Below are 17009 nucleotides of genomic sequence, written 5' to 3'. Positions count from 1 at the left end.
TCGTTACCCTGATTATCAGGGTAAACCCTGGGCTTATAGATCTATACTACTAGAGATAGTTGGCCACATACTCGTAAATGGAACCGTTACCTGCGTCCATGGAGGGTGCATTGGTGCCCAGGAAGAGTCTTATACCGGTGGAATTCGTAGTGCTGCGTTGGAGCGCGATTCCTGTGAAGAAAGAGGTCAATTTCTTGTGTGTAGCGTTTTTGATACTGACAAAGGTTGTTGGGAGATCTATCTTGTTCCATAGTTTGCCCCGATGAGTCTCAAAGATTTGCAAGTCACCGTAGTCTGTGTTGTGCGCGAGGAATGTATCAATCCAAAGTAGTCTTTGGGATGTGCGCTTCCTGTAGCGGTTCCGCATGGGATCGGATGGCCCGATCTGCGTTGGAGGTGGGATCCTAGGGCTAAAGGGCGACCATATGCAGCATTTACCGTCCGTGGCCGTGCTGGCCAGCTGTGAGCCTGCTGAGTCCCAGCATATGTCGTTGCAACCTCGGAGATGAGCTTTGCCTGAAGGTTGCTGTTCGAGGGAAAGCAGTTGCCTGTTGGCGTAACGTAGGTCCCATAGCTTTACGTTGCCTTGGGCATCGCCTGTGGCAATTATATGTGGCTTTGTTGGGTTTGTTTTGCAACACAGTATCTCGCTGTCCATCTTGCCGTGTGATAAGTTGGTAATTCCAGAGCTCACAACCGTTCGCAGATCGATTAGGCGAGGATAGTAGTCTTCACTTGCGGCTACAACGTACTTGCCGTCCGTATCAATGTCTATTTGGTTTAATCGGTACCCGATATCAATTTCTTGAACACATTCAAAGGCATTGGTGTCCCAAAATTTCAATTTACAATCATTCGAGCCCGTAAAGAACATACCATTATCTATAGAGTACCACTTCATACACGTTATGGCAAACCGATGGCCTTGCCCCACATTGGAATCCTCTGTGGGGCCAATCTTCGATGCAGCCTGGCTCGATGATTGACGATACATCCGGAACTTGTTTTGCTTAGTTTCAAAACTGTGAACAATCCTTGGGCCTTCAGATGAGTCGGATATCCGTTTCTTAAATGGTTGTGAGTTCACGTCATCATCAGCCTGACTTCTAGCCACGTAATTGATCCGTTTATTGTACAAAACATTGGTGGAACGGTCCAAGCGATCGTCCAATGACCATAACGACAATGAACCATCATCGCCGCTACTCAATATGAATCCACCCGTTGTGTTATCCAAATCAAGACACGTAACACCAGTAGCGACCTTCTTGTTTCTCGAGTGCCTATAACAGCGGGGGGAATCACACTCCAGGATTCTAGCGAACTCAAGCTGTCTACCCAACCGCGTCAAATGGTCACCATCGATCTCACCTAGCTTGTACCGTAAGATAGCATTATTCATACCCCGGCCCTTTTCTTCCTGCGTTGATAATAAGTGAACTTTTAACTGACGAAGCGACTTGTAACTTCCTCATCACAGTAAGAATCAAGCAACAATGTCTAATTTTCTGGACCAGCTGATAATGGAGGATGTGGCAGCTCATTGTCCCAAACAATTCATGGAATACCACAAATGTGTCTCCAAAAACCACGATGATCCTTCACAATGCGTTTACAGACGTAATGATCTATCGAAATGCATCAATGCCAACGTTCCAACAGTCCAACGTGTGATGAGCCAGTGTGCTGACATTATGAAGAAGTACGAATTATGCATCAAGGAAAATATGGCCTCGAGAACTATCAATGAAAATTGTTTGGGGATTCTTGCAGAGCTGCGCAGTTGTGCAGAAGCTCAAATGCAAAAGGATGGTACTAGACCAATCAATGAGATGTTCGTTTATGAAAAAAAATAGTAATAGTAATTCCTGTATAAAGTATCTAGAACTTGGCGACTGTTTCAGCAAAAGTTCTACCTTGAATCTCGTGGACCTTCAACTCCAACTCAGATGGAGAACGAGATCCATCGGCGGCAGCTAGGGTACCAGCACCCCAAGGGGAGCCACCGTGAGGTTCAGTAATGTTTGACAGCTCAGCAAAGGCGTTTTTGTAACCCAATGGCACGAAGATGATACCGTGATGAGCCAAAGTAGACAGAGAGTTCATAGCAGTAGCTTCATTACCACCACCGGTACCAGTAGAGACGAAGATACCTGCTACTTTTCCGTGAAGGGCACCTTTAACCCACAAGCCCCCAGTAGCATCCCAGAAAGCCTTCCATTGTGCTGGCATGTTACCAAATCTGGTTGGAATACCGAACAAGAAGAAATCGTACTCAGTCAAAGTATCCTTAGTGGCCAATGGGTAGTCTGGCTTGGCAGGACCACCGAGAGCCTTAACGACATCTGCAGACAAAGTCTCTGGCACTTGGAAGATTTCAGCAGTACCACCAGCGGCTTCGACACCCCTCTTTTCAGCTTCAGCCAATATAGCGGTATGTCCGTACAAGGTATAGATGATAATTGCAACTTTTGGAGCCATTTTAGCGATGTTTCTGATCCTTTAGATACCTACAACTGCTCAAAAGATGTTTTCTCTTATATAGGCTTCATTGTTGACAAAGGGGGTTCAATCTCGCTTATTTGAAAAACTACAAATTATTAGGTAATAAACTAATAATCAACTAAAAGGTGAACTGACAACATAATTAGCTAATCAGATAATAGTTATTAGAATGATACTTTGCAATTGGTCATAAATTTTTAGTCAAAAATGGGCAGTCTCTTAGAAGAGACAAATTCAATTAATGTCGACTCCGTAGCGAATGGCACAACATTAGGTAACTTGTAAAGAGACCCACCACGTTTGTCGCTAGAGGCCTCTGGACCCTTATCGACATGTTGATTACCCGTTGTAACATAGAGATCGTTGCCGGCTATTGTGCAACAGGTAATATTAGGCGTTTGTGGTGGGAGCAAGTATTCCTTTAGTAGTTTACCATCATGGAGAGAGTATTCTTGAATCTTCCCGGTAGAGAAGATGCAAACATAAAGACGGTTGTTCAAATGGTCCATAGCACTTCCGTCAGGTTCAGGGGATTCGAATGATTCATTGTTCGAGCTCTTAATATCAATTAAAGGTTTCTTCTCACCGGTCTTCTCGTTGAAGGCCCAAATGGTGTACTTTAGGGATTCTGTGATGTAACTGGTGTCACCCTTCTCATTCCAATGGATAGCATTTGGGATCTTAATTCTGTCCCAGATCATCTCGACCGTTTTGTTACGCAAATGAACACGCACGATACAGCCTTCATCCTTTAAAGGATAGTCAAAATCATTCATGAGTCCAACATAGAGATAATGACCGCAAGGAGAGACGTTACCGTCGTTGGACCTTAGACGAAGTGCTCTATCTTGCGCAATATTGGGGCAATCGGTGTACAGCACAATGTATTCCCATTCCTTAGTGACAAAGCTGGCCCTGGCAATTCCGTATTTGGAAGCAAACAGCACTCTCTCGATGTGGTCTGTCTGTTCTTTCTCAACCAGTGGGAACACTACACCGATGGTCTCTTTCGCAGCTTCAGGATGTGGGTATTTAATATGTGCGTTCGATTTGTAGTTGTCCAAGCCAATATTGATATAGTCGTGCGAAGTCTCTGGTTTCTGAATATGTTCTACCTTATGAACTTCGCCCTTGTAAATGTCTACCCACACCAGCGTCTTAGTCTCATTCATATACGTGATGCCCTCAGATAACCTGGCACCCGGAGCATGGTAGTATGGTTTGAGCTTAGTAAAATCTACAACTTCGGCGGCAGGCATATTGAACAGTAAGTTTGGTGTGATTATAATGTCATGTAAAGACTAATAATGCAATCCACTTTGTCCTAGCAATCTATAATCCTATAATCCCTTAGTTGCGGGTCAGGTCCCTTTATTTACCCTGAAATCTTACACATGATCACTCCGTCATATATAGTCGTTGTATTGGCTTCAAGAGTACTTGATCAAGACATTGACCTCTGTTGGGCAGGTTCCCCATATTTTTATCATGAATTGCAGCTAAAGAAGTGCCTTTACCGGCGAAAAAAGACGCAAGTGAACATAGAGATATTCAGTTTACACTAGTTTGTAGACTCCAAGAGATACTCTGTTATGATGTTACCTCTTTAGTGATATTAAAGTCAATTCTAGCATCAACTAGATCCCTTCTGCTCATTTCTTTCATCTTTAGGTTTGCGTAATTCGAAGATTTTTTCACTATTGCCCTAAAAAAAAAAATAGGCTCACTAGGTAGAAACTAATTCACTGTCATTTGTAATGAAAATAGAGCCTTGAGTTATCCATTTACCATCTTGCCTTGGCATTGCCCTATTGGGTAATTGGGAATTTATGTACAGCATCCAGGTCCGGCTTGTATTGTGCTTTAGGCAGAGATATACGATACTTTGAGACTGGACCGAGCAATTTTACGAGACAGAAGCGGTCGATAAAATTCTCATTGTTGTGCATGGCAACTACCGGCTCCAAAACTCATCTCATCTCGGGCCACCTCAAGATTTGGAACGGCGCCCGTGAGGGAATAATTCGATAAACCTATAGCTTGAGAAAGTAGTCACCATGGGTAATTGTTGTAGTCAAAAAGAAAGATAAACAAAAAACACTCAGGTTGTTGTCAACCAATAATGCCAGAAGTGGCATGGGCCATTGAGTGTCAACAAATGGGTTGAGAGCTCATATGCCCGTATTGGGTAAACCTATAGCCCTTTTCAATACTCACACATCTTGAATGTCCCTCTACCGAGGATGAAGATGTTGAGTTAAATCCCTTCTTCTAGCCTTACAGTGTCGTAGAAGTGCTCGACGTAATGGCAGGATCAGGAAATGCCGAAATTGGGAAACTGGGAGACCGGGATTTTGGGTGAGATGTTTAGTTTCTAAAACTCTCTCAAGTGCCGTCCTGTTCAGTTGGGTCCAGGTTGAAAGGTATAAATACTGATTGCCAATACCTGATTTAAATTTGAACTTGCTCTTCTGTGTTACTATTCTTCTTACTCTCACAACTCATCAAGTCATCACAATACTTCAACAACTAGTAATTTGAATTAATCGAATAATACCATTCCAAGTTAATTTCCATTTAATCCTTAATATCCATAATAATTATAATGTCAGATTTTGTTGAACTCATGAAAAGAGGTGGTAATCAAGCCATTACCATCAACAAACCAGACGGTGTCGATTTCCATCTAACCGCTCGTGGTTCAGACTGGTTATGGACAGCCTTCTGTGTCTTTTTGGTTATGGCAATGATTCTAATCGGTTTAATGTTCAGAAAAGCTCCAAATGAAAGATTGTTTTACTACACTGCTATTGCTCCTGTATTCTTCATGGCTATCAATTATTTCACTTTGGCTTCTAACCTTGGTTGGACTCCAATCAAGGCTAAGTACAACCACGTTACCACCACCACCCAACAGGAACACCCAGGTTACAGACAGGTCTTTTACTCCAGATACATCGGTTGGTTTTTGGCTTTCCCATGGCCAGTTATTCAGGCTTCCTTGCTAGGTGGTACTCCAATCTGGCAAATTGCCTTCAACGTTGGTTTGACTGAAACTTGGGTTGTCGCTCTTTTGATCGCTGCTCTTGTTAAGACCACTTACAAATGGGGTTACTACTCCTTTGCTATTGCCGCTGGTGTTGTGGCATCTATCAGTGTTATGACCACTACTAGAAATTTGGTTAAAAACATGGGTAAGGATGTCTTCCAAATCTTCACTTGTTTCTACGGTGTTGTCATGTTCCTATGGGGTATCTACCCAATCTCTTTCGGTCTATCTGAGGGTGGTAACGTTATCCAACCAAACTCTGAAGCCGTCTTTTACGGTATCTTGGATGTCCTACTGCTAGGTGTCGTGCCATGTCTATTTGTTGCATTGGCTAGCTCTGTCGGTTTGGAAAGATTAGGCTATGGTCCACAAGCTGCTTTCAGCCCAATGCCTCACGAGAAGACTATGAACAGCATTGCTTCCGCCAGGAACTCTGGTGAGACTGCTGTGTCTACCCCAAAGGCTACTCCAAAGCCAGCTAAGAAGGCAAAGAAATCAAAGAAATAAACGATTCTTAATGCCAATTCATGTTAAACGATTCAGTCAAAGCGCCGATACAGCTTTGCAATATTCATGAGTGAACGATACCAATAAATCCTCATGTCATTTCAGTCATTCGTTTGTTTTTGTCAAATTTCCTTATATTACTCCTATTTGTCACCGCTCTTTTCATCAGAGGTTATCAATCATTATTACTATATAATTCTTCAATAATGTCACATAATTTATCATTAATACTAATTATTCAAAACAAATTTCAAAATAAACCATTAAATACAGTGCAAGTCAACAGAAACATTTTACCAGGTCAAGACGTCCTGGTCTGCCATTTTATATTCACTATCTTTCCCGTACCAGACCTTTTCCAGTCTATTTAGGTTGTGTTCCGTTAGCCTTTGGAACTTTCCACCATTGAGCTTGTAGTAACTTCTGACTATTTTTCTAGTCTCTTCATCCATCGCGTTGAGACCGGCTATTAGCACTGCAAAGTTACTGTAGCACATTCTCGAGTTTCGAGGCGGCGAATCGCTATCCAGAAACTTGAAGAACGATAGGATCTTTTTGACCACTTGCTGGACTGTAATAGACTCCTTAGGTATGCTTAAAAATTTCAAAAGTACAATGAGCAGGAATGAGAGTACCTGGGTCTGGTGCGATATGTCATACCAACTAATGGCGATACTTTCGCCACTTCGTAGCGTCACCAGGTCGATGGCGTTATCAACGATATTACTATTGTGTGGATGCGATTGACTCTCTCGTGGTATAATGCCCGATTTGTCAATGAACTGGTAATCAAGCTGTTGGTCTATCTCTACAAGAATCTTTTGTGTTTTGAAATAGCAGATCGTACTAGTAGATTTCTCGGCATCTGTCTCAGGAGACCAAAGCAGATAGTCCAATTTGGAGAATACATCGCCCTCTTTCTTGAGATGGAATTTTTCCGATTTCCTGATTAGCGTCAGAGCTTTTATCACTTCCTTGATGACGAGATCGAAATCTTCCTTGTGTCCTCTCAATAGATTAAATTTGTTCAGTGGCGTCATGATGTTTAAGAACTTCAAAGAGTCCACGTATTGGTAATCATAAGGATCAAATATCAAGTCAAGATCCTGATCCTCCGTCACTGAGCCACCCAAGACTGTACTGATACTAGCAAATGTTTCCATAACTTTAAACCAACATTTAGCGACATTCATTGCTTTAGAAGAGTTGCCTGAGTTAATTTTCTTGAAAAGGTCAGTGACACCCTTTAAATGGGATCTCCATTGAGAGTTCATGGTATTGATACAGTTCCAAGCCAGCATAATAACTGTAAAAGTGATAGGTTCTATCTTGTTCAACACGTTGGATTCGTTTTGAAACTGTTCACCCAATAAACTCAGGCAGTGCGATAAATATGCACAGTAATTTCTCTCATCGTCAAAACTGTCAGATTTTCTATGAGCCAAAGAAGCACCAACGGCCAATGCTGCGGACAGCAAGTACGACTCATTACGGGCAAAGGAAAGTATTATATCGCGCAATGGGTTCTCTTGATCCTGAAAAAATGGTGCTATAGTGCCCAAACAGTCTACAAAGAAAACTTTCAAATAGTCATCATGAACCCCACCAAGCTTGAATGAACTTAATTCAATATTGAACGTAATGGCACTATTCATGAGAAAGGAGATCGGGACTGTGCTAGTTGGAGTTGCGGTATGTGGCATCAACTCTGGAAGATCCATGACTGGTAATTCCAAATCTTTCAGGTCTTGATTGTCTAAGAGCGAGTCATTTAATTTCATGCTGACAATGTCATTCAAATTTTGTATCAGCAGGTTGGCATCATAACCGTCCATATTACCCACAGGAATAACATTCGGCAGCTCTAGTAAATGCATATCATCGAGTTGATCTTTTTCCGTTGGTGTATTGATTCTCTGTTTTATCGCAGCCACTTTTTCCGTCTGTTTCTGTTTTTGACGAGAAGCAGGAGCTTCCTTATTCTTCCTCTTCTTATTCTTGAGATTTAGAACGTAAATACACTCACGATTTAGCCGAGCGCATTGCCAGCAAGTTGGCTTGGTTTCATCACATTTTATTCTTCTTCTCTTACACTCTGTACAGCCGTTCCTAGAGTATTTTCGTTTCACGTTTCCATTAGAATCCTTCACCGTTGAGGTAACTGGGGTCGGAGGCATAGCAGCCGACCCGTCCATAATCTCTTCATCGGCGACCCTCTCGTTTGAAGTTGTAGGCGACGTCATTGATCCATAACTTCCCACTGCCGGAGTTGCATCTACGTATGACAATGACTGATAATCTGCTGTCTCAACCTTACCAGCGAAAAGCCTCTCGACGCCCAGAAAAGATGCACCAGTATCGCTGTCCAAAGGTATAGGTGACAAGGTATGACTTGATGCAGGTGAAGTTGTCGCGAATCCTTTTTGCACACCGTTTACTTGACCTTTCGAGCTGGTCTTTGAAAACATCTCTGGAAAATAAACCCGTAGGAACAATCAGGCTTTTTTGAATGTCAATACAGCCGGCTGATGGCACAATCCCTCGATGACTTCGTGATTCGAGCCGATTTGGCTTGCATCGTCATTCCAAACTGTTATCTAAAATTCCACAGGAAACTTTTCACTTGTTGAAAAGTCTAAGGTCACGTGATGGACTGGAAGTAATTGTAATAAACCGCAGTTGATGCTAGCTTCAGGATAAACATCTGGCTCGATATGGGTGCTGGGACCGTCGTGTATTTTGGTTTTGTTCAACAATCTTTTATTAAGATGTCAAGAATTTGAGATGGCTTCAAGTATTGGTATCGGACATTTTTGGCGATTGATATCCATAATGGGCCGTAAACTGGTTCGCACTGTTCTACATGGTCGTAGATTGGTGTTGTATCTTTCTTTAATCTCTTGGTAGATCTTGCTGACCACACAAAAGCGTCTGCGTACTTTGGGTCGCTCTTTGAAGCTCTATCAAACCACTTCAACGCTGTCACAAACTGAGAGTCTCGGTAAAACGATAGCCCAATCTCAAGCAGTACTTGGCAACTATTGTTCGTTTTCTTCAAAGCATCTTGGAACATAGTTTTTTTCATTGATGCTCTTTTGGCAGGGAGAAGACTTATATTTGCTGACCAAAGATCGGGGCTGTTAGGGAACTTTTGTAACGCCTGCTGAACAATCAATCTAGCTTGATCCTGAAAACCCAATCTAACTTCCATTTGAATTTTGGCTAGATATAAGGAGATTTCATTGGGATTCTTTAAAAGTGCTTTGTCGAGTTCCGACCGTGCTCTTGTTGGTTGTTGGAAGTCAATTTCATCAGCTTTAGCTTTCAAAATCCACAGTATAGCGCAGTGTGGTAGGGTTTTTGAGCCTATACTGTAGGTTTCTCGCATTTTCTTTGGCTGCCCAATATACTGATAGATTTGTCCCAACTGAATATAGAATTTGTAATAATTAGGGAATCTGCCAATACATTCTTGTTCCAAAAAATCGATAGCTCTCTGATTTTCGTTTCTGAACCTTAGGAAATTGACGTACTTGAGGTACAGCCTGTGGAGATTCGAACTCTCTGATTGTGAATGTGTATCAATTGCTTGAAGAAAAGTATCCTGTGCAATATCGAACTGTGAAGAAAGGCACAACACTTTCAATTTTGCTATCCAAAAATCCATATAGGTCGGTATCACTTGAATAGATTTATTGAGGATTTCCAATGCTTTGGAAGTATCTTGACCATATTTCCAAACCTCTTTTGAATACATGAGGGATAAAGTTGGATTATCCTTCAGAATTCTAAAATCAGTATCTTGCTTGAAAAGCAGCTCCTCGTATGTTTCATAAAGTTCATGCATTTTCTTCGTATTTTCGCAAGCAATTCGAAGTGCTTTCCAGATGCTATATTTTACAGGTAGTTCATGCAACAAAGTGCGGTATGCGACTATTTTGACAATCGAATCGTTCATTTCCTTAATAGTATCCAAAACCGATGACTCACCTGACTGAATATCCTCTCTACTTAAAGCGGCTCTCACAATGGCAACGGCAACTTTTTGAGATTCGGGTCTAGTGGCCAGGGATTGAGCGTGGCGTAGCCACACTAATAGTTCGGGGTTACTTTCATTTTTACTTAGCTGGTTCATACCATTATTCAGGAGCTTTGTCAATCTATCGACAGTAACATTTTCATTAAACCGCTCTTCGATCTTGGCCGCCAATATCCACACCCGACACTCGCCAGGAAGTTGTTTTCTAGCTCCATTGAGCGATTCCTTGGCACTTGTATAATCCTGGGTTTCCACAAGTTTTTCCCACAGGTACATGCTTTGAGGAATAAGCTCCACTGCCTTTGACAGAATCTTTTGCCGCTCCGATTGATCATCTTCAAACTTCAAGACAAGCTTCCAAAGTTCTTCGTTCTTGGGTAGCTCTTGCAGAGCTCTCATAACCACTCGGCGCTTGTTGAAGGGTTCAGACTCAAGATCTGTGGCTTTCAACCACAGTTGTAAAGAATGTGGATTGAAAGCTATACCGTCCGCCGCCAACGTCTTGCATAGAGGAATATCGGAAACATTCAACCTGATACGCTCTAACCATACCTCGTCACTTCTAGGACACTGTTGACAGGCTTCTTCCAATATGTTCTTGGCCGTCTTGAATTTATTTGCCTTTTCTTCAAGCTTAGCTGAAGCGATCCAACCTTCGGGCCTCGTTGGGTCAGCTTTCCTGTACGAGGCTAGTATTGTTCTCATTTTCTTCACATCTTCCAGCTGACCAGATGTCTCTAAATTTGTAACAGTCGACCTGTCCAATTCACTTAAGTAGGTGGTAACGTTAGTCGCCGTTTCATCACGCCCCTGAGTGCTTAATACATTTGCATCTAGTTGTCTGGCCAACAGTTTTTCACGTTCTTCTGTCAACTTAGACAAGTTGACGTTACTATTCATAAGCGTATCTGGAGCTGCGTATTCCTTTCTATTCAATTGATCTTGCAGTCTTTCCCTCTTATGCTTCTTAGTGATATCACCTGCATCTGGTAAATTGAGCCATTCTTCATCAGTCACAGTGGCAAGGGACCTCTTCAAATCGGCAAATTGTTTAGGGATATTATCTGTCGTGTCGCTCTCGGTCTTGTTTGGAGCTCTTCTTTTGGTTGACAGTTTAGTTTCGATAGCTGCAAAGATTTCTTCAGCTTCTTTATCCTCCTTGTCCTCCGGCTCCAAATTGGTGTTATGACCTGTACGAGTGTCAAGACCCTTGTCATTCAATTGAAATCTCTTGGGGACCTTGCCTTTAGTAGTTGGATCACCTCTAGTTGAAAATCCTGTTGCTCCACGCCCTACACCTGCTATATACCCAGGAGGTGGAGCCTGATCCAGAAACGAGGGTCTTTCCATCAATCTGTGTTTCTCCAGTTTGTTGTGTATAGTTCATCAAGATTGGCGAAGCGATGAGCACTTATTTGAAGCCGCACAAGAACGAAAACCGCAATACACAGGATAAAAGGGTGCGTTGAATAAATAGTCCATCACCATGGATAACCTTTCAACAGGACAACCTAAAGACACACTCTCATAAGGACAATAGTGCGGCTGCTATATTGTAATTAGTTCTTTTCTAACATTCGAATTAGTATGGAGGGTTGGCCGAGTGGTCTAAGGCGGCAGACTTAAGATCTGTTGGACGGTTGTCCGCGCGAGTTCGAACCTCGCATCCTTCAGTAATTTTTTTCACCACTACAAACAGAATCCATATGTATATGATATCAAGGGCTTTTCGTAGGATCCAGCCAGTCTTGCTTCTCGTACACGTCACAAATATTCCTTTCTATGTTCATGGACGCTTATTTGGCTCTTCTAGGCATGACGCATTCTCGAACTTGACTGTAAGAGCAAAATAAGGGCAGTCGCCTGCTACGGAGATGAGTCGTGAACACTCCATATAAGCTTGCCATCTATAGGCTCATGAAAACCTATTCGAGGATCATTGACAACCCAATTGGACGTCGTTATAATATGTTGGATAAGATTAAGCAAAAGTTTGAAAAAGTGAAGGATAAGGTTGATCCTACGACTTCGAGTTCTGGTTCAGGCCATAAGGGGACAGACTGGTCTAGCTCTGGTGGAATTGGTAAGAAGGAAGTTTATAGGAATCGTTACAATTATGGGGTGAATTTAGGTGGCCTCTTTGTTTTAGAAAATTGGATTTACGATGGTGGCCTTGATAAAGGTGGTGATAGCGAATTTGACGCTGTAAGTGCACAGGCTAAAGAATCATCTGTTGATGAAGCTGCCAAAAAATTACAGGACCATTATAAGGACTATATTGGTAAGATTGATTGGAACTGGTTGAAGAATGAAGCCGGCGTTACAGCTTTTAGGGTTCCAGTGGGCTACTGGCATGTTGGCAACGGTCAATTTGTGGATGATTTGCCATTTGGGCCATTGAAGGAAGTTTACTCGAAGGCGCAACCTTGGGATTTTTTGAAGCAACTTATCAAAAAGGCTGGTGAGTACGATATAGGTATTCTTGTGGACATCCATGGATTACCAGGTGGAGCTAACACTGATTCGCATAGTGGTTCAACCGGTGGTTCGGCAGCTTTCTTCAATACGAGCAAATACGTCGACAAGATGGTTAAGGAAGTGATTCCCTTTATAGTTAAGGACGCTTGTACCGAGGCTGAGAATGTCATCGGGTTGCAGATTGTAAATGAAGCTGCGTTCGATAACAACGCCAAAGGTCAGAAGAACTATTATTCTCAAGCCATTTCTGCCATCCGTGACATTGACTCAGGACTTCCAGTGGTTATATCTGATGGTTGGTGGCCACAACAATGGGCTGACTGGTTGAAGGATGAAGGTTTAGATGCGAACGTGGTTATAGATTCGCATGTCTATAGATGTTTCTCCGATGAGGATAAATCCAAAGACGCAGGTAAAATTATTGATGATTTGTCCAAGAGCGTCAATTTTCCTAAGGACCAGGCTGATTTCACCTGTGGTGAGTTTTCATGTGTATTGGACGGTCAAACGTGGGAAAAGACAAGTGGTGCCCGCGATGAGCTAATCAAGCAGTACGGATGTAGAGAGATCGATGTCTTCTCCAAGACTGCCAGTTGGGGTTGGTTCTTCTGGACTTTGCAATTCAAACATGGCGATGGTGGAGAATGGGGGTTGTCCCCATGGTCAACAAAGGTGCCATTTCATGTTGCAAGGAGAACAAGTGGTGCCAAGGCAGATGAGAACAGGGTCCAGGATCTTGTGAATGATCATGTAAACTATTGGAGTGATAAAGGAGGTGACAAGATGGAGCATTGGCGATTCGAAGATGCTCTTCGCGCTGTTATCAACGATGTCAAAGCATTTGCTCAGTTTGATAACTCGCGTTTGGGTAGATGGCGCGCCTGGGGTTTGCAACGCAGATCCCAATACATCAATGAGAAGGGTGACGGTGAATTTATGTGGGAATGGGACCAAGGTTGGCAACGAGGTATTGAAGAGTTTGTTCTTCGTTAAGTATGTATGATGTATTAGTACACTGAATGAGTAAATGGCTACAACAATTACAAACTTCAAATATCTCTATGAATGATGTTTGAAAAGCATCTTCATGGTACAATTCATTGAGTGCTTACCCAAACAGCAAGCAAGCCTTTCAAAGATTTGTCTTATTTGTTCAGTGAACGTGATTGCTCATTATTTTTACCACAAGTATGGATAACCTGCTCCGCCTCTTACAACATAGAATTACAATGGTTCTATAGTGTAGTGGTTATCACTTTCGGTTTTGATCCGAACAACCCCGGTTCGAATCCGGGTAGGACCTTTTTTATCTTTTTCATCAGCAACCAACATATTCTAGATTACAGCTATAAAACAAGGCTGAAACTACTACTTTTGCTGTATGACATTTCCAGGCGACCCTGTCTAAAGCAAGAATGGGGTATAAAGTCTAAAATAGCATAAGGGCTATGCATACACAGCCGTCTTGGTAGCTCGATATATATAAGAGTCCCGTTCACCTTTTCTCGGAAGTATCTGTCAATTACTATAAGTCTGTATCAGCCGCGATCATTCTTTATAATGCGTCATCAGCAGCCAGCTTATCACCCACAACCAGTCTACGTACAACAAGCACCAGTTCGTCGAGAACGGGGTTGTTGCGGATGTCATCCAACCGGCTGTTGTGGTACCTTGTGCAACATTCTCTTTTGCTGCTGTTTAGTTGATCTATGCTGCAATATTATCGGGTAAATAGATCAAATGTGCTATATATTATTTTTAAAAATTAATATAAAAATACCTTCACGTCTGCTTCACCAATTCTAGTGTATATCAGTAGAACATCGAGACTCCTAGTGGGTATAGTCAAGTGTCGCGCCAGTAATCTGTGACACATTCAATGTAAACCTTTGATGAACTTTCCTTGCGGGTAACGAAAGTGAAAAATTTTGCAATTAGTATGTTTAATGCTAGTAGATCGTCAATTTAGTGAAGCAACATTAATTTGAAGCTTGGACGTATCTTGATCTTGATCTCAGTATTATCATCAGTAGTAGCTAGTAATATTGTCTAGTTATCCAGAAAAAAATGTTTATTAAAAATGACCATGTTGGTGACAGAAACCGTCTAGAAGACTGGAGAATCAAAGGCTATGATCCATTAACTCCTCCAGATCTACTTCAACATGAATTGCCAATCTCGGAGAAAGGTCACAAAACCATTGTAGATGCTAGAGAAGCCGTCTGTGATGTCTTGAACGGTAAGGATGATCGTCTGGTTATTGTTATTGGTCCTTGTTCGATTCACGATCCAAAGGCCGCCTACGAATATGCTGATAAGTTAGCTGAAGCTTCCAAGAAACATTCCAAGGATTTGTTGATTATTATGAGAGCTTATTTGGAAAAGCCAAGAACTACTGTGGGATGGAAAGGTTTGATTAACGATCCAGATATCGATAACTCTTTCCAAATTAATAAAGGTTTGAGAATTTCTAGAGAATTGTTCACTAACTTGGTTGAGAAATTACCTATCGCTGGTGAAATGCTGGATACTATTTCTCCACAATTTTTGAGTGATTGTTTCTCATTGGGTGCCATTGGTGCCAGAACTACCGAATCTCAACTTCACAGAGAATTGGCATCTGGTCTATCTTTCCCAATTGGTTTCAAAAATGGTACTGACGGTGGCTTGCAAGTCGCTGTCGATGCCGTGAGATCTGCAGCTCATGCTCACTACTTCCTGTCTGTTACCAAGCCTGGTGTTACTGCTATTGTCGGTACTGAAGGTAACAAAGACACTTTCATCATCTTAAGAGGTGGTAAGAACGGTACCAACTACGATGCTGCCGGCGTTAAGGATGCCAAGGCTCAATTGTTGAAGTCTAAATTGATCGACGAAAAAGACGTTCAAAGAAGAATTATGATCGACTGTTCCCACGGTAACAGTAACAAAGACTACAGAAACCAACCAAAGGTGGCACAAAGCATTCATGACCAACTTAAGGATGGTGAAAACGGTATCTGTGGTGTTATGATCGAATCGAACTTGGTCGAAGGTAGACAAGACGTGCCTGCCGAAGGTGGTCGTGCAGGATTGAAATACGGTTGCTCCATCACAGACGCTTGTATCGGTTGGGAATCAACTGAGCAAGTGCTAGATCTGCTTGCCGATGGTGTCAGGCAAAGAAGAGCCGCTCTCGGTAAATAATTTTATTAAATTGATGGAATGGAATGGAGAGTTTATTTATGTCCCTACCGTCGTGCCATTCAAGGCGTAATATGTATGATCATGTAGCAATAAGCTTTTGTAACTAACTGGCGTTTAGCAATGCGAAGCAAAGTGGGAATAATGACGATGAGCCTTATGTCTCGTTGGATTGTTTTAGTTTGGAGACAGTGTCCTTGAGTTCCCTGTTCTCCATCCTTGCAAGTTGTAGCTCAATTTGTACTTCCTTGGCACGACCATATGCCAGCATCTTGGCCATTTCTTGATTCTCTTTGGTCAGTGTCTCAAGTCTCACTACCATCTTGTGAGCTAGCGCTTCAGCGTCGTATCTTCCATATTTCGTAACAGAATTTGTCGGATTTAGCGCCAAAGCAGTTAAAACACTTTCTAAGGTTTGCTTAGTCTCTTCTAGCTCCTTATCTTTCTTTTCCAATGAGGACGACAGTTTCTTAAATACTTGCTCTACGCTTGTGGGAACCTCTATAGGAGTGGAGCCGGCGTGAGAGTTCTGCTTTTCAAACTTATGTTCTGACTGCTTGAAATTCAAAGCTTCGTTAAACGTTTTTTTCAATTTTTGTATCTCACTCTCTAAACTCTCATTCTGTGTTTCCTTGACTTGAAGTCTCAAGTTCAAAGATTTAATTACTTCGCTGTTCGAGTCATTGGTACCAGAATTCACTATCGCTTCTCCGTAGCAGAGGGCATTGTTACCGTTGTTACCGTTTCGGCTCGCAAACGTTTCAAAACTGGTGTCAAAACTGCTGTTTTTAGTTCTATTTGAAACTCCTCTCGCCGACATTAAAACTGATGGGGATGCTGTAACACCAGGACCCACATTTGATGCGTCATCCTGGCCATTTCTAACCAGATCGCTAACCATTTGCCTTCGTGGAGTAGTTTCCGACCAATTGACAGTTCGTGGCATTGAGAAAGAGTCTGAATGATTATTGCCGCCCATTATGTCAAGCCCAGCTTGTAGATAACATGAATTGGGGTTGGAAGGCAACAAAAAATTAGATCCTGAGTGGGATCCTACAGTAGAATGTGTAAAGTGCATATTTATGGAAGAGCTGTCCATCATGGAGATCCGACTTTCACTAATACATGTTTCCCCATCCTTCGCGTCCCCAGATGCGTAACTCTGCTGATTATTGGACGGATTGTTCATCGAAGCATCAAATGACCGCTGAGTATCATAACCACAATCCATATAGTTCATTTTGGAGT

General features: G+C 42.2%; 11 protein-coding genes and 2 non-coding genes across 13 annotated transcripts; 7 read left to right on the top strand and 6 right to left on the bottom strand.

Annotated features, from left to right (window-relative positions):
• Positions 1 to 49: 49 nt before the first annotated feature.
• Positions 50 to 1402, bottom strand: RAD28 (Rad28p; the record flags this gene model as incomplete). The annotated part of the gene is made up of 1 exon (XM_003681113.1): positions 50 to 1402. One exon carries the CDS (start codon positions 1400 to 1402, stop codon positions 50 to 52), a length of 1353 nt encoding a protein of 450 aa, XP_003681161.1.
• A 94-nt stretch (positions 1403 to 1496) lies between these two features.
• On the top strand, positions 1497 to 1856 carry MIX14 (Mix14p; the record flags this gene model as incomplete). The annotated part of the gene is made up of 1 exon (XM_003681112.1): positions 1497 to 1856. One exon carries the CDS (start codon positions 1497 to 1499, stop codon positions 1854 to 1856), a length of 360 nt encoding a protein of 119 aa, XP_003681160.1.
• Positions 1857 to 1881: 25 nt separating this feature from the next.
• Positions 1882 to 2481, bottom strand: TDEL0D03640 (flavodoxin-like fold family protein; the record flags this gene model as incomplete). The annotated part of the gene is made up of 1 exon (XM_003681111.1): positions 1882 to 2481. The coding sequence occupies one exon, from the start codon at positions 2479 to 2481 to the stop codon at positions 1882 to 1884; it is 600 nt and encodes a 199-aa protein (XP_003681159.1).
• A 221-nt stretch (positions 2482 to 2702) lies between these two features.
• On the bottom strand, positions 2703 to 3764 carry TDEL0D03630 (regucalcin; the record flags this gene model as incomplete). The annotated part of the gene is made up of 1 exon (XM_003681110.1): positions 2703 to 3764. The coding sequence occupies one exon, from the start codon at positions 3762 to 3764 to the stop codon at positions 2703 to 2705; it is 1062 nt and encodes a 353-aa protein (XP_003681158.1).
• Positions 3765 to 5110: 1346 nt separating this feature from the next.
• TDEL0D03620 (opsin family protein) lies at positions 5111 to 6061 on the top strand (the record flags this gene model as incomplete). Its single annotated transcript, XM_003681109.1, has 1 exon — positions 5111 to 6061. One exon carries the CDS (start codon positions 5111 to 5113, stop codon positions 6059 to 6061), a length of 951 nt encoding a protein of 316 aa, XP_003681157.1.
• Positions 6062 to 6354: 293 nt separating this feature from the next.
• Positions 6355 to 8529, bottom strand: LYS14 (Lys14p; the record flags this gene model as incomplete). Its single annotated transcript, XM_003681108.1, has 1 exon — positions 6355 to 8529. One exon carries the CDS (start codon positions 8527 to 8529, stop codon positions 6355 to 6357), a length of 2175 nt encoding a protein of 724 aa, XP_003681156.1.
• Positions 8530 to 8810: 281 nt separating this feature from the next.
• Positions 8811 to 11450, bottom strand: PRP6 (U4/U6-U5 snRNP complex subunit PRP6; the record flags this gene model as incomplete). The annotated part of the gene is made up of 1 exon (XM_003681107.1): positions 8811 to 11450. One exon carries the CDS (start codon positions 11448 to 11450, stop codon positions 8811 to 8813), a length of 2640 nt encoding a protein of 879 aa, XP_003681155.1.
• Positions 11451 to 11689: 239 nt separating this feature from the next.
• TDEL0Dtrna3L lies at positions 11690 to 11773 on the top strand. The gene has a single exon. It is a non-coding gene; the product is annotated as a tRNA-Leu (tRNA).
• Positions 11774 to 12017: 244 nt separating this feature from the next.
• Positions 12018 to 13571, top strand: MRX18 (17-beta-hydroxysteroid dehydrogenase-like protein; the record flags this gene model as incomplete). Its single annotated transcript, XM_003681106.1, has 1 exon — positions 12018 to 13571. The coding sequence occupies one exon, from the start codon at positions 12018 to 12020 to the stop codon at positions 13569 to 13571; it is 1554 nt and encodes a 517-aa protein (XP_003681154.1).
• Positions 13572 to 13809: 238 nt separating this feature from the next.
• Positions 13810 to 13881, top strand: TDEL0Dtrna2Q. Its single transcript has one exon. It is a non-coding gene; the product is annotated as a tRNA-Gln (tRNA).
• Positions 13882 to 14138: 257 nt separating this feature from the next.
• TDEL0D03580 (uncharacterized protein) lies at positions 14139 to 14309 on the top strand (the record flags this gene model as incomplete). The annotated part of the gene is made up of 1 exon (XM_003681105.1): positions 14139 to 14309. One exon carries the CDS (start codon positions 14139 to 14141, stop codon positions 14307 to 14309), a length of 171 nt encoding a protein of 56 aa, XP_003681153.1.
• A 336-nt stretch (positions 14310 to 14645) lies between these two features.
• On the top strand, positions 14646 to 15764 carry ARO3 (3-deoxy-7-phosphoheptulonate synthase ARO3; the record flags this gene model as incomplete). Its single annotated transcript, XM_003681104.1, has 1 exon — positions 14646 to 15764. One exon carries the CDS (start codon positions 14646 to 14648, stop codon positions 15762 to 15764), a length of 1119 nt encoding a protein of 372 aa, XP_003681152.1.
• Positions 15765 to 15918: 154 nt separating this feature from the next.
• On the bottom strand, positions 15919 to 17001 carry MUM2 (Mum2p; the record flags this gene model as incomplete). Its single annotated transcript, XM_003681103.1, has 1 exon — positions 15919 to 17001. The coding sequence occupies one exon, from the start codon at positions 16999 to 17001 to the stop codon at positions 15919 to 15921; it is 1083 nt and encodes a 360-aa protein (XP_003681151.1).
• Positions 17002 to 17009: the final 8 nt, after the last annotated feature.

Source organism: Torulaspora delbrueckii, chromosome 4, assembly GCF_000243375.1.
Source record: "Torulaspora delbrueckii CBS 1146 chromosome 4, complete genome".
Classification (NCBI taxonomy): domain Eukaryota; kingdom Fungi; phylum Ascomycota; class Saccharomycetes; order Saccharomycetales; family Saccharomycetaceae; genus Torulaspora; species Torulaspora delbrueckii.
This window is presented reverse-complemented; position numbering and strand designations above follow the sequence as displayed.